At 41.8% G+C, this 15535-nt stretch overlaps 1 protein-coding gene across 2 annotated transcripts in view; it reads right to left on the reverse strand.

Annotated features, from left to right (window-relative positions):
• The window catches only part of PLTP (phospholipid transfer protein), a 160746-nt gene that overhangs the window by 58206 nt on the left and 87005 nt on the right, over nucleotides 1-15535 (reverse strand). For both annotated transcript variants that reach the window (XM_069243516.1, XM_069243517.1), the window contains exons 5-6: nucleotides 9023-9178; nucleotides 6973-7036 (exon numbers count right to left, since the gene is read on the reverse strand). In XM_069243516.1, the coding sequence (XP_069099617.1) occupies nucleotides 6973-7036; nucleotides 9023-9178 (220 nt within the window). The remainder of the gene's footprint in view (nucleotides 1-6972; nucleotides 7037-9022; nucleotides 9179-15535) is intronic.

A 15535-nucleotide genomic window follows, 5' to 3' on the forward strand; every position in this document is an offset into this window, starting at 1 on the left:
TAGTGCTAAATATCTGTTGAACATAGAATAAATGACACACACTTAGGAAGAAACTTGAGACCAATGTTTAGAAAAATATAGTTACCTTTATAGAATGCTTCAACACCAGATTTTTGCAAGCAAGTTCACGCAAATGCGCTTTTACGCATAAAATACTTTAATTGTGCAAACTACATCTGCTACATAAGGGTGTTTGCATTCGGATCTCAAGTGTCCCCCTTTAGATTATAGGGTGCTAGGGAGGCAAGGTCACTAGACACATAAGCAGTACAGTTTTACCTGCCCTCGGGCATCCGGGTGCAGAGGTTTGGGTGCCTTGTGCACTGCACGGTTGGCGATGAGGGGGGGCCACCTGGAAACAGGCTGCTGAGGGGGATTTGTGGACTAGTCCCGGAGCTTCCAATGGGGGCTCAGTTGCTGGGGGTCCTGCGAGCAGGGAAACACCATTGATAGTCGTGGTTTCGGGCCAGGGAGCTCGGGTGCAGCGGTCATTGGGTACTCCTGCATCAAAGGTGTCCACTGTTCTTGGTTGGACTTGCAAGAAGGAGACAAAACAGGGCAACTGGTTCACTCTTGGTGCTTTCCTCTGCAATGCTGATGTTCCTCGATGGCTGGTCTCTGGTTGTGGCTCAGAGTCTGGATTGGACTCACACACGCTTTGGGTGCTGCAAGGGGTCCAATACCCTAGGTTTTGGAGCAGGACGACTTTGGTGGGTCATGGTGTCTTCTCACTTGGTGGGGTGACGTATCTGACCTCCTGGAGTATGGTGACCTCCTCTTGGGCAGTTACTGCATCAGTGGACCCGGTTGTCAGCAGAACAGTGAGCCGAACGTTGTGGTTGGTGGCTGCAGGGAATTGCCTCCTCCACTTCAAGGGAGATGCTGGCAGCTTGGCAAAGTGCTGGAGGCCTTTCAAGGCTTTTGGAGGATGCACAGCTGCAAGACAAGTCAGGTTGTCACAATTGTCGGGGCAGGAATAAGTAGGCAGGCAGGGTTGCAAGCCAAAGTCCACTAGCAGTCCACAGTTCTTGCTGTTTCGGCACTTCTTTGTCCTCGTCTTGCTTCAGTCAGACTAGTCTGTTCTTCTGGGGGCCACCTAAATACTCAATTTAAGGGGAGTATAGGGTAGTACCCAATGGGCTACTTACCCTTGAAGTGAGTACTCCCTATATAACCACTTCGGGAGGGGAGTGAGCATAACCCTGTCCCAGGAATCCTAATTCCACCAAAAACAACATGATGGAACCCTTCTTTCATGGAACACATCAGGCTGTCCACCTTAGGGATGTGACTAGCCTGGTAGTGCACCACGGCCACATGCATAACTAATTTCCTGCCTGTCCGGTGCCAAATGTGCCTCAAGGCAAGGGGTGGCAACTCCCAGATCAGGAGATAAGCCCATGGATGTCAATTTCAAAGAAATGCCAGGGGTAGCAGAAGTGACATCAGATGCCCTTTGACCTCCACTGTCACTGAAACACACATACTTGTGCATACACACATATTTACATTTACATACACTTTCTCTCACATAAACACACCCACAAGCCACACACAGCGTACATTTAAACCCATTTTTTACTTACTCCAGCTGCCATGGAAAGGGCACATTCAAGCTAACTGTACTTCATATTTACACTAATAGTGAATACTCTATTATATTATTACTCATTATTGGTGTAATACAAATTGACAGAAAACGAAGAGAGTGGAACCCCCAACTGATGTCCCTAAGGAGGAGTTGACACTGTGTTCCTGGCTCTAAATTTGCCACTTCTGAGGTCAGAGGTCACAAAGGCAGGGGTTACAAAGGGCAAGCGAGAGGTCGCATCTGCGACCCGTGAATGATGTCCATGGGGATGCCGGGGTCACAAAAGCGGCATGACCTTTGAAGTCCCTCGCTTTGGTATGCAGATTCACTAGCCATCCTGCTGGAGGAGGTGATAACACCTTCTTCCAGAGCAGGCATTGTTTCTGGCCTCTGAGAGCATGGGATCTCACCTCCAGGAGGTCAGGAACCTGACTGTGGTGGCAGGCTGATCGATACCAGTCAGACAGCATACCAAGGGTATGGTAGGTTTACGGAGGTAAGATGCCCTCTGGGTGCATGTCATAATAAATCCAAGTCTAGCATCAGCCTTGATTTATTAGGATGAGGTGTTTGACACCAAACACTATAGGTTTCAGTGAAACCATTATGTAGCTGGGTAACTTGTAATGCAAGTGTCTAGTACAACCTCAAGATGGCTTCCCTATTCACTTGAAACATCTAGTAATCAAACTAGATATCACAGGGGCATATCTGCTCATGTAGATATGTCCTCACAACAAATATAATGCTCCTACCTTAGGACTCTCAGGCCTGCTGTAGCGGTGACTTATATACATTTAGATGCTGTGATTGGGGCATGGAACACAGTGAGTATGGCAAGTCCTGTTTTCCTTCATGGCTTGCACCATGACACGCAGCTCAATTTTTAGGGGGTCCCTTAGGGTGACACAATACATGCTGCAGTCCTTAGGGACCCTCTCTAGTACCCAGGCCCTAAGTATCAGTGGTACCATTTACTAGGGACCTACAGAGGTACTAGAGTGTATGGCAATTGTACACAATTTAGATCTTTAACCTTGTTTTTAAGGAAAGAGCACTGGCACTGGGGACCTATTCAGCATGAACCCAGTGCACCTCCGTCGAAAAACATCAGTACCAGCGGCATAAAGTGGGGATGAACATGTTCAAACAGAGCCCTTTCCTACACATTCAACTGTACAACCACTCTAATGTACGCTATTCCACTGTAGGTAACTCCAAGGTAGCCTAATGTACGCAATTCCACAGCACAGTAGCCAAGCCCACTGTATGCTATTCCACTGGATGCTACTCCACTGTATGCCAGTGCAGTGTACAATTCCTCACTCTATGCCGCCCCATTGTACGCTACTGCATTGGCCCCCATTCCACTTAACACACTCAACTCTACTTTACTGTACTGTCCACCACCTAGGTCTAAGCCCCTCCACTCTATTCCACTGTTTGTCGGTCCACTGTACTAAACTCTATGCTATTCCACTGTACCCCACTCCACTCTACACTACTCCCCTCTGATATTACACTGTACGCAACTCCAATTAATGCCATTCCACAGTAAGTTATTCCACTCTACCCACTCCACTGTATGCCACTCCAGTCTATGCTATTAAACTGTATGCAGATCCACTCTACCCAATCCAGTGTATGTTATTCCACTCTGCCCCACTCCACTATATGCCACTGCACTCTATGCCACTCCAGTGTACGCCACTGCAGTCTACACTACTCCACTTTATGCTACTCCACTCTACGCCACTGTGCTGAATGCTACATCACTCTATGCTATTTCAGTGAATGCCACTCTTCTCTACTGACTCTCCACTGATTGGTAATTCACCATATGCCACTTGACTAAACAGTACTCCTCTGTACGCCACTCCAGTGCATGCCACTCAACTCTACACTCCATTCTACGCTATTCCATTGACCAGTGCTCTACTCTACGCCACTCCACTGAATTATATTCCACTCTATCCCACTCCAGTGTATCCTACTCCACTATACGCTCCTCAACTGTAGGCTACTGCACTATGCACTATTCCACTGTAAGACACTCCACTGTACGCTTCTCCAACATACGCTATTCCACTCTATGCCACTGCACTGAACACAATTTCACTCTTCGCTAGGTCAATGTCTGCTACTCCACTCTACGGTACTCCACTGTTTGCTATTCCACTTTATGCCACTTCATTAGACAGTTCTCCACTTTACGTCACTCCAATGTACCCACTCAAATATACATCACTCAATTATATGCTATTCTATTAGATAACACTCACCTCTGCGCCACTCCACTGTATAATATTCCACTATCCCCCACACCAGGGTATGCCACTCGTGTACGGTACCACTGTATGCCACTCTACTGTATGCTACTACACCATACATTATTCTACTCTACAACAGTCCACTCTATGCTATTCCACAGTATTACACTCCTCCGTATGCTACTCCACTCTATGCTAGACCACTGTATATACTCTACTCTACCTAGCTACATTGTACTTTATTCCATTGTATGCCACTCCACCGTACGTCACTGCACTGTATGCTATTCCACTCTTCTTCACTCCAGTGCATGCCACTGCAGTTTACGCCACTCCACTATCTGCTACTCCACTGTATGGCACTCCATTGTATGCAACTCCACTCTACACCACTCAATTGCACACTATTCCATTCGACGCCACACCACTCTGTGGCACTCCACTGTATACTGTTCCACTCTACCCCACTAAACTACGCCACACCAGTCTACAGCACTGCACTGTATGCCTGTGTACTCTATGCTACTCCACTATATGTGATTCAACTCTACACCACTCCACAGTACAACACTTCACTGGACAGTACTCCACTGCACGCCACATCAGTGCACGCCCCTCCACTCTACCTCAGTCTGCGGTTCGACTCTCTGCTCCATTCTATATAACTCCACTTTATGGCACTCTACGACACTCTGCTCCATTCTATCCCTGTACACTCCACCGTTCATCTTTAGATTCCACTCCCTGTCCAGACAAACCATTGTTCAACACTTTCTTCCACTATAGGACACTTTTGAATACTTTACGACAAAGTACTCCACTCTAATATACAGGACAGCTCTCCAATTTATAACAGTTTGCTCAGCACAGTGCTACAGTGCTACACGGCTTCACTGAACTCCACTCCACACCACTCTATGACACGCCCATACACTCTAATATACTTTACATTATGCCACTCAACTCTACTCCAAATAACAAGGCTTTACCTCACTCTATGACACTGTATAACAATCCACTCTACGTAGCTCTACTGTATGACACACTACTATACTCTATGCAACTATAGTCTTCAACACTCTACTACACTGTATGGCAGTCTCCAACACTTTATTCCACTCCACTCAATACCCCTACACTCCACTGTACAACACTGTACTATACTATATGCCACAGTAAAACACTATGCTCTACGCCGCTCTAAGAGACTCTAAACCATAAAACACTATACGCACCTCTGTCTATGTCAATGTTCCACACTTTATTCTACTGTACTTTGACACAGAACTCCATTCTACCCCATTGTACGGTAATCTACTCTGACACTCTGTGCCATTCTACTCTATAAGGCTGTATACAAACCCACTCTAGCATACTCTACAGCACAGTATTGTACGCTATTCCACTCTAGAAAACTATACTACACTTTATGCAGCTCTACTCTCTTGTAGTCTACAACACTTTCCAATACTGTACAACACACCACTGCACTGAAGTGTTCAATATGGTACTCCAATTTATACCATTTTACTCAATTCTGTTATGCCACTCCAGTATACTTCACTCCACGCCACTATACTCTACGACACACAACTCCACTCTACAAAACTCCAATGTAGTGTTTCCCACTTCACTATACTCCATTTCATCCACTGTAAGACACTGTATCATACTGTGCTTTATACCGCTACACTGTCCAACACTTACTCCACTGTATACAACTTCAGTCTACAGGGCTATACTACACTCTATCCAGCTCTACTCCACTCTGTGCCTATTCACTGTAAATCAGTTTAGTACACTGTAGTACACTGTATAACAAGTTGATTAGATGCCACTCCACTCCCATCTACGACACACCACTCCACTGTATGACACTCCCCTGTGTACTCTACACCACTCCTCTCGACAATACTCTACTGAACTACACTCTACTGCACCCTACTCCCTCTACGCCACTCCTCTCTACAACAATGTACTCCACTCTGACAGTCTACAACACCCTGCTCAACTGTACGACATGCCACTCCACTCTACTGTACAACAAGCCGCATCACTCTACGATACTTCACTTCACTTTACAATACACCACCACACTCCACTGTATGACTTTACTTCACTGTAGGCTGCCCCACTCCCCTGTACTCCACTGCACTGTATTCCACTCTACAATACTCCAATCTACTATACTACACTACTCTGCACTGTCCTTCATTCTACTATACGACACTACAATAAATGACACACAAATAAGTAACACTCAACACTACGATTTAAAACACATTTTTATTAAAAAATAAAAACCTTTGAAATACAATGAAAAAAACAAGGGAGGGGTAAGTTATAGTTATGAAAACTTTATTCTTTCTATACAAACCAAATTTAAACTTTAGACAAACATTGGAAATATTAAAGTTATAGTTGTAACTTAAATTTATAATTTACGCACCACCTTCAAATTACTAGTAGCGCATATCTGTACCAAGTGTTGTCACCTCATTCGCCACACTATATTAACTATAACATTGACCTTTCCCATTTACTGGTTATATCCTTCCATATTACATAATTTGAAGGTGGTGCATGAATTATAAATTTAAGTTATACCTATAATTTCAGAACTTCTAATGTTTGTCTAGTTTAATGCTCTATGTGACTTCACCTTCTCATTACACTGCTCTTGACTAAGCAAATAAGCTTCAGCAGTATGATGCAAAGGTTGGCCACATGGCCTGACCATAAGCCAGGAACTGTGCCCTACCCACTGCATGCTTCCCCAGTCTTGTTGGGGTGCATTTATTTTTTTCCTTCCCCACTGCTACATATTACGGCTCCCCACCCACGCACCTACCCTCCCTGTCTCCCTCGCTCCTGTCTCCAACCAATTCAGGAACAACATCTGCAAAAGATATAAAACGCCTCATGATATGTCTGCTGCATACATAGAAAGTAAAGCAAGCTGTGTCTTGTACTGGAATAACAGCATTGGACACCTCTGGACTTCATTGCTGACTTGTTGGAGGAACTAACTTCATATATACCTCTACTGTTACAACCAGATACCAACTGACAAAAGTTGTAAATCATCTACGAAGGGAGGTGGAAACTTACCTGCTTGTTTAACAGAAAGCGCATCCCTGTGGTGATGAAAGACATCAGGAGATTATAAACTGTCCTGTAAAGAAAACAAACTGTTGTGACATGCTCAGTGGTCCTTTAATTTGTGCACAATAATGTACTGCACAATGTTTCTATTAAAAGAAATCTAATGGTGTGCCCCAGACTTTGTGTGAATAGTGCGGTCCGGAAAATGATAGTGCACCCCAGCCTGATTTGCAAAGGTAAATTACACTTTTGAGAAAGTACTACTTTTTAGCTGTTCACAAAATGTGAGTGTACATATTCTCCAAAAGTGTTACTCTCATATCGCCGCCAAGCCAAAGGATCTCGGGGCTATACACTTTTGAGTAATTCACTTGTTTTGGTAGGTTTACTGCCTTTTGACTTTTCGCTAAATCAGAGTGTAAATTAACTCCAAAAGTGTAACTTACACTCAGATGTTGTGAAAAGCCAAAAAGTAGTGAACCTCCTCAAATTTGTAAATTACCTATAAGTGTATAGCCCCCATCCTCTTGAATTTCATGAAGACACATAAGTTGCGATTTGGGAGTAAATTTACACTTGAATTTTGTGATCAACAAAATAGTTAGCAAACATATTCAAAGTGTACATTACTCAAGAAGTGTAAGCTAAAAGCTTGCCCTATACTCTAAATTTAAGACATCAGCAAATCACTGCATGACATTTCTTCTCACATTCAGAGTATGATTGTGACTTCTCTTGGTCTGAACCTGCACTGTCGCCGTATCACCACTGACTTAGCTCTGTTTTCTGATGCCTTCCTTTACACCACCTTCTACTTATAATGTGTCATCCTGCAGCTATCCTAAAAGACCCTAGAGGCACGTTTTATTCCCTCGTGATAGAGCAGGGCTCAGATCTACCTTTCATGGTGTGTGTGTGAACTTCTTACATTTTGAAATGTAGTATCCAGGCTTTTCATACTGTATTCATTTTAGAATACATTCTTTGTGCTCATGCTCAAATCCTTCGCACTGAAAGCTGGTCTTCATTTGTAATGCTGACCACCTTCATTCTAGAGGCTGGTCTCTATGATATTCTAATTTTACTTCCTAAGGCTAGTCTTAATGTTCTTCTATTAATCTCTTCCCCTTCAGTTCTATTTCCCTGCTTTCAGCCAGATTACAAGTCATGTGGAACTAAATTAATGCACGCTTGCATGGGTTAATTTTATTTTGTCTGATTACTAGTGGTTCAGTGTTCCCGCACCTGGATTTACCAAGCATGGAAGTACATTTTCGGTTTTTGCATTGGAACAAAGCACATGAGACAAATCTTATGTCTTTTTTTCTAATAGTGCTTCCCCTGCTAAAAATAATTACCCTTCCCTTCACTACACCCTTAACTCTTCCTTTGTACCCAACCGACATACCAGACTCTGCATACATTTATCACCTACTCAAAGGAGGTGTTAAATGTATGTGGTAAAACCGTACGGATTAAGGCAAAGGGTTCACAGCTGCAAAAATCAGTGCCACACGCTTACTCCTCATTCCTAATGATACAGGGGGGATTTTACCACCTGGAACCAGTAAAATTATAAAATTGCCTCAGTACCATGCAACTTGCAAATAGGGCCTTTATGCACAGCTGCATCATACATGCTTGCCTCTGTGACCCATGCTCAATTGCCTAATTCATGCTGTTGGAGGCCACACTCCATGATGACCCTCCCCTTCACCTGAAATACTGGTAAGTGTATTCTGTGTTGTCACCATGCACTCTAACAGCTGGTCTCCAAGCGTTGTGCTCTCATCATGCACTTAGAGACTGCCCTACATGTGTGTGTTCTTCTGCTACCAAAGGATAGCTTACTGACGAAGGACATGATTTCCTCCTTTACACCACTCTCGTCTCCCCAATTTAAATATTGATCTGTATGAGCACTGCATTGCTTAACCTAACTAATAGTATTTAAGGTAGGAACTAAATATGTGTCATTTCCAATGCCTTTAATGATGAAGAAATATGAGAAATTAAGATTTATTGCTGGTGCTTGGTAGCCACTATTGATACATACTTAAGGGTACCGCTGAAGCCAGCCTGCATTTTGGCGATGGAGGCATCACAAGTGATATTCGAGATTTTGAGACGACCAGCCACATCCTTTGACAACTGTAGCTGGGTCTTGATGTTTACTCCTTCAGCCGAAGCATTGATGGTACCTATATCATAGCTGAAGGATAGAAAGATCAGGGTGAATCCTTGACATCTACTAGTTTTTTTGTATACAGCACCAAACATGTTGATTTTGCAGCACTTCAGAATACTTTGCTCCACAAGTAAAATATGTGTATTTGTCGTTTTTGAAGATTTTCAATAACTACAAAGTATCTGAGAAAGGTGATGAGCCACTGCTAGGGTTATAATTAGGTGACATGGGTTAGATAAATGGGAAAACAAACATGCAAAGCCTAGACAAGTCAGGACTTGAGAATAGGGCTTCTATACCAAGTCACCAAGCCCATTGCACGCTACAGGCTGTCAGAGACACACTGTTGTATGATCAGGCACATCTGCTATTTGCTCCTAGATAGCAGGTATTTCCACAAGGATGTGTTAAGTGCATACCACAAACTGAAGGAATGCAACTCAAGTAACCAATCACCTAGTTCCATGTGCTTACACTATGATTGGGGGAGTGACCAGAAACTTGGGGATTGGGGAGAACAATTTCTATGAATAGCTGGGGTCTTTCCGCAAGATGGTATTTTACACCATGTATAAAATTCTTCCATGTAAGTCTGTACTCCACAGGTGGACAGTGTGTGTTACTTACATGTGTTTTTGTTTCTTCAGGTTGATGAGAATATGTTGTCAGATTTTGTAACTTTTGTTGCTTGTCAATAGGTTTTTGGCGAAACCGGTTTAGATATTACAGCAGTAATATAAATGATATTGCATGCTCCACTCATTAAAAGATAGTTAGGTTGTAGATTTTAGAAAATCTTTCAGAGCTGGAAATGTATCTCCTTAACATCAATGATTGCTTTAGGTTACAAAGAATATATATGTACAAATTGGCACACCCAGATGTTTACCTTTTCTTCGCCTTCAATAAGGGCTTCTTGTAGTGTGCAGATTTGATTAATAGGTAGCAAGGTTTTGGAAGTATTGCCTATCAACAGGAGCTCAGTTTTGACTGAACAAAGATTATAGGGATGTTATAGTTAGGTTCACATTTTAAACGTACCAAACCATAGAAATGCGCCTATTATCGTTAGTTATCTCAAGTAACTATAACTCATGCCTTAAGGTAACTATTACTTGTGCCCCCACCATGCACAGTTTTTTCATGCAAGTTTTTACTGCAAATATTACATTGATATTATCAGTGATGTTATCAAAGATGTCATGAGTGCTGTAATTTGTAGAGTAATAAGCAGTGCATGGCGAGTGCGCAAGTTATAGTTACCTTAGGGCACGAGTTATAGTTACTTGAGATATCTCCAACCATAACAGGTGAATTTCTCTGATTTCTTAAATTTTTTTTAAAATTCGATTTCCTAACTATAACGTCCCCTTTTCAGTGAATTTCAATTTTTTTTTTTTTACGCAACGTAATTGTAATCAGTAAACATCAATCCAGCTAGTGCTGTGCACAGCTGGGTTGAGCGCAGGGGCTTTCTGCCAAATTTGGTGTCATTTCGTCCAGTGGGTCGGGCGATATCGCTGTTCAAAATCCCTAAGGAAAAAATATGGGGGAAAAAGTGTTTTGGAACCCTCCCTTTTCTCTGCCCCCGCTTGACGGATCACCCCAAAACTTTCCAGACAGGAGCTCACGTGAGAAGCAAATGTGTTTGGAAAATTTCAAGAAGATTCGTCAACCGGCGCCAAAGATAGAGGCAAGTAAATAAAAATGCTCTTTCTATAGAAACTAGGTCCTAATTATAACTACCTAGAGGTGACCGCCACTAGGTTATATATATATATATGTATATATATATATATATAGATATATATAGATATATACATATATATATTTATATATCCACATGTATGTGTGTGGGTGTGCATATTCACTGAAAAAAGCAAAAAAGGGACATAGTAGTTAAGTGAAAATGTCATTAAAAACATACTGTTTTAAACTAACAAAACCACTGAAATGCACCAGATATACTTATCTCAAGCAACTATAACTCGCATTCCTATCATACATAGCGTTGTTATCAATTATGTCATTTCAGATGTTGCAGTGATCTTATCAATCATGTCATAGAACATGTCATCAGTAATGAAGTATGGGGGTAATTAGCAATGGAGCAATTTATAGTTACTTTAGGGCACGTTATAATTACTTGCGATGACTAGAACTGATGAATTGATTTGCCTTAAAACAGTATGGTCCATATGTACGAACACATTTTCCCATTGGCACAGAATGGGAAAAACCCTTTGCTACATCTGGCCCTATGTCTTAACTGACATTTTCACTTCCCTTTAATTTTTGTTTTTTTCAGTGAAGTTCTAATGTTTTTTTAATGAAAAGTAAGTTATTACAATTCCTAGTTATAACGTTGGGTTTTACAGTGAATTTCTATGTTTTTTTAGTAAGATGTCTAAGACAGTGCACAATGTGGGAATTGGACGCAGGGCCTGACCAGTGGCCACGACCTACAACCCAACCCCCTGCTGCGCACAATCTTAGACCGAGCCCTGCATGGGGTTTGACTCAAGACCTGGCCTTTAGCAAGGCCTTGCAGCCAACCCTCTGTGTGCACCCAACCCCTACTTTTATTTATTTATTTTGTTGCATCACAGACCTGCTGATGCATTGCCAATCTGCAGGAGTCCTCAAAGGATGTGGGGCTGGATTTGCAGATCCTTAAAAACACGATAAAAAAATATTTAACATTTTGATCCCATGGTGTAAAGGTTCCCCTACCCTTCCCCCTTATATCTTATTTAATATAATTATGATATAATTTAACACATAATATAAGTGGCATAAGGGGTCAAAGGAGGGGTACCCTCACCCCAGAGCTGTGATACAGGGGTCTGTGAGGGTGAAATTATGTCTTTAAAAAAAATTTTTCCCACCATGTGATATTTGCAAATACGTTGCGACGCTCTGTGCACCCACGTAACATCACAACAAATTTGCAAATATTGTGGACAACAACAAAAAAATCAGTCATTCAAACACTAATTCATTCACTCAGAGCAGCACTACTGCACCCACTCACAGAACCACTCAGACCCTGACACCCCAACTGACAGACCCACTCAGCCACTTATGCACCTACTCATAGACCCACTCAGACCCTCACACACTCACTCAGAGACCCACTCAGACACTGATGCACCCACTCACAGACCCACTCAGACACTGACGCACCCACTCAAACCATCACCCACCCACTCACAGAACCACTCAGACCCTCATGAACCCACTCTCACACCCAGACAGGCACTCTCACATCCAGAGACACCCTCTAACACCTATCCTCACACCCAGAGAGACAGGTGGTTATGGGGGTTGACTGCAGGGCATAACTGTGGGCCAGGCCCTGCGGCCAACCTCTGTCATGCCGGCTGTGGTTGGATTAACATATAGTAATTAAAATTACTTTACGTTAAAAAAAAAAAGGAATTCACTGAAAAAAACAAAGATTACAGGGACGCTATAGTTAGGTTCTGAATTTACTCATACAAAACCATAGAAATTCAGCAATTATAAGCAGTTATTTCTAGTAACTATAGCTTGTGCCCTAAAGTAACTATAACTCACGCCCTCGCGATGCACAGCGACTTACCCCAGATATTACAGCACTCATGACAACTTCTATAACGTCAATTAAAATATAACTGAAACATTAGCAGTCAAATTATTGAAGAAAAACTGTGAATGGGCAGGGTGCGAATTTGATGTTTCACCTAGTTTGACGTCCAAATTTTTCACAGCTCGTCTGGGAAAGGAAGCAGCACCGAGTCCAGAGGGCCACCTGTCAGGTGACCAGAGGTGTTGGGCTTTGCTGATCAGCAATATCTCCATTTTATCGCTGTTCAGATGGAGACAATTCGCTGTCAGTCCATGGAAAGACTGCAAACCTATTTGCTTGGCTGTCTGTACACTAGTGGTCTGGCGTTCTACCTTTTAACCCGTTTAAGGCTAATGAAAAGCTTTACTCCATACTAAGCAACAGCACTTTCCGTAGTAACGTTTTTTGCTATCATTCCCTTTAGGGTTTATTTCTGTATTTGAGAGCAAATATTCCTTTGGGAGTTAAAACGGGAGCTGCTGCTCATTTGACCACTTTAAGTATACCCCTTGATAGGTTTGCATGAAACTCCAAATATCACAAGTACGCCAAACATGATAAGTGACTGCCATGTATTGTGCAAATGTGTGAAACTGTTCCAAAGTTATTAGCAAATCAATTATTTTTTATCCAACTCCATTTAACTTTGTTCCTCCATTCTAGGGTCTGCATGAAACACGAAGTTCTTGCATTGGACTTAACATGCTAAGAGACTGACAAATTTCATGCAGATTTATCACAGAGAACTAAACTTATTAGCACCCAAAATAGTTTTTTAGTAGTATGTTGAATTAGGTAGTGCCGCAAGCTGTGGCCACAGCAAATAGTATCAGTCCTGCTGAATGACTCTCCTCATACAAGAATAGAATTAAGTTATTCTTGAAGTAGACCAATCAACTTGATTTCCAGGGTTTCCCTGAACTACAAAAAAATGAGATAAGGTATTTGGTAGAAGAATTACTTCTGACAAGACACCAGACCAGATATAACCAGTAGGTTTGAGGCTTAGACATTTTTCAACTTTAAGTACTTTGTTTCATCCCATGGGATGGCAGGATTAAACAGCCGGCTGAAGGTAGGCTGGACCTTGACAGAAGGAGTCAGTCCTGGATTCTTTGATATAAACTCTCTGTTAGGTAGGCTGTTTGACCTGAAAAATATTGCAGGATATTTCCATGAAAGTTGTGGTTTTCAGTCATTAGTTACAACACCAAAACTACAAAAACAATTACATGTTTTTTTACAACGCAGACAAGTACAACGCGTTGCAATGTTATCTAATCTAAAAGACGTTCACTATGCATACTGTTACAATTTGTAAGTAATGTAAATATATTCAAATTACTTAATATTACAATGAGTTGTACTTTTCGATTTATCTAATCAATTTTAAAGGTCAGAGGTCTGAACCCTGTGAGATCAGCACTCAATTTTAATTGTGCTGGTTATCTTTATGATATATTTTCTGCTGATTCTCATGTGTTATATTATTAAATTGAAGCAGCAGACTGAGGCATTTGTGGCTGACCCATAGGTCAATTTTTAAACAGTGTTAAATAAACAACAAGTAACCAGGAAATGGCAGGAAAAAGTAATGCTTGTATCGGAGTCAGACAAAGGCAGCCCTATTAACTCCTGGCAATTTTTAATGTAATGTTTATCATAACTCGTCCCGGCTGCCACCTTGTGGGCAATGAGAGATGACAACCTTTTACAACCCTTTTAAAAATGGCATATTTTATTTACAAAACGTGAAGTAAATGCTGGAGTTGTAAATGACTATGAGATGAAAAAATGAGCTGTAAAAACAAGTCATTGAAAATGATCCATAGTAACCCTAACATAGCAAGGTTGCATGTAAGTTTTGTAGAAATTCTGAGCTTGAGAACAATAAAGATCTTAAAAATAGTACATGATTGTTGGGTGCTTAGTTATATTGAAAACTCTTTTTAGAATTTCTTGCTGTTTTAGGGTAGCCCCTTGTGCTGGCATGACAGCATCCACTATCCACCCCAAAGTTTGATCCCCACTATTTGCTCTCTATGTTCTACTTCTGTTATGTTGCCTAATTCAAAATTATGCTATTTGTTTTTCTGTTTGCTTTCCTTTTTTTGGTCGAGCTTAGGCAGTGCTTGCGCTGTCTCTCTGAGACCTGTTGTATGTAGTTTGTGCACTTCAAGTCCACCCATTGCTTTTCATTTGCCTACTTCAGTGCCCTTTAAAATCCTTGCTTCAAAGTGGTTAATCTGCCTTATTTGTCCCTCCTTTTTGTAAGTTGTTCACTCGCACGGAGCAGTGCTGCATTACTTGTAGCCTTCCACTTGTCCCAATGTTAGCATCTGTTTAGGGACTACTCTTCTCTTTCTCTTAGAGCATTTCACACAAATTTTAGATGTATTAATTGGCTCTGAGCTTCGAGTTCTGTAAACTGGGCTGCAATTCTTGTTGTTATCTCCTGACACAGAATTTCAGACGCTGTTTTTGAGGGGGAGCTTTAATTTACTTTCTTTGACTTCAACGTGAGAAGATTTCTCCATCCCACAACACCCTCTCACTGCGCTCCTTCAGCCCTCCCCTTTCCCCCTCCCTTTCCATGTGTGGTATATTAACACTTGGATAATGGTGTTTGGCGACTGAGAAAGCAACACGGATACCCATCTCAAACTTTTAGTCTGAAATGCAGCGATGTTTAAAGTTTAAAGACCTCTGTAATAAAGAAATGCTGATTTCTTATTTGGACTCCACCCATATGTGCATGTTAACTCTAATGC

This window comes from Pleurodeles waltl, chromosome 7 (assembly GCF_031143425.1).
Source record: "Pleurodeles waltl isolate 20211129_DDA chromosome 7, aPleWal1.hap1.20221129, whole genome shotgun sequence".
NCBI classification, from domain to species: domain Eukaryota; kingdom Metazoa; phylum Chordata; class Amphibia; order Caudata; family Salamandridae; genus Pleurodeles; species Pleurodeles waltl.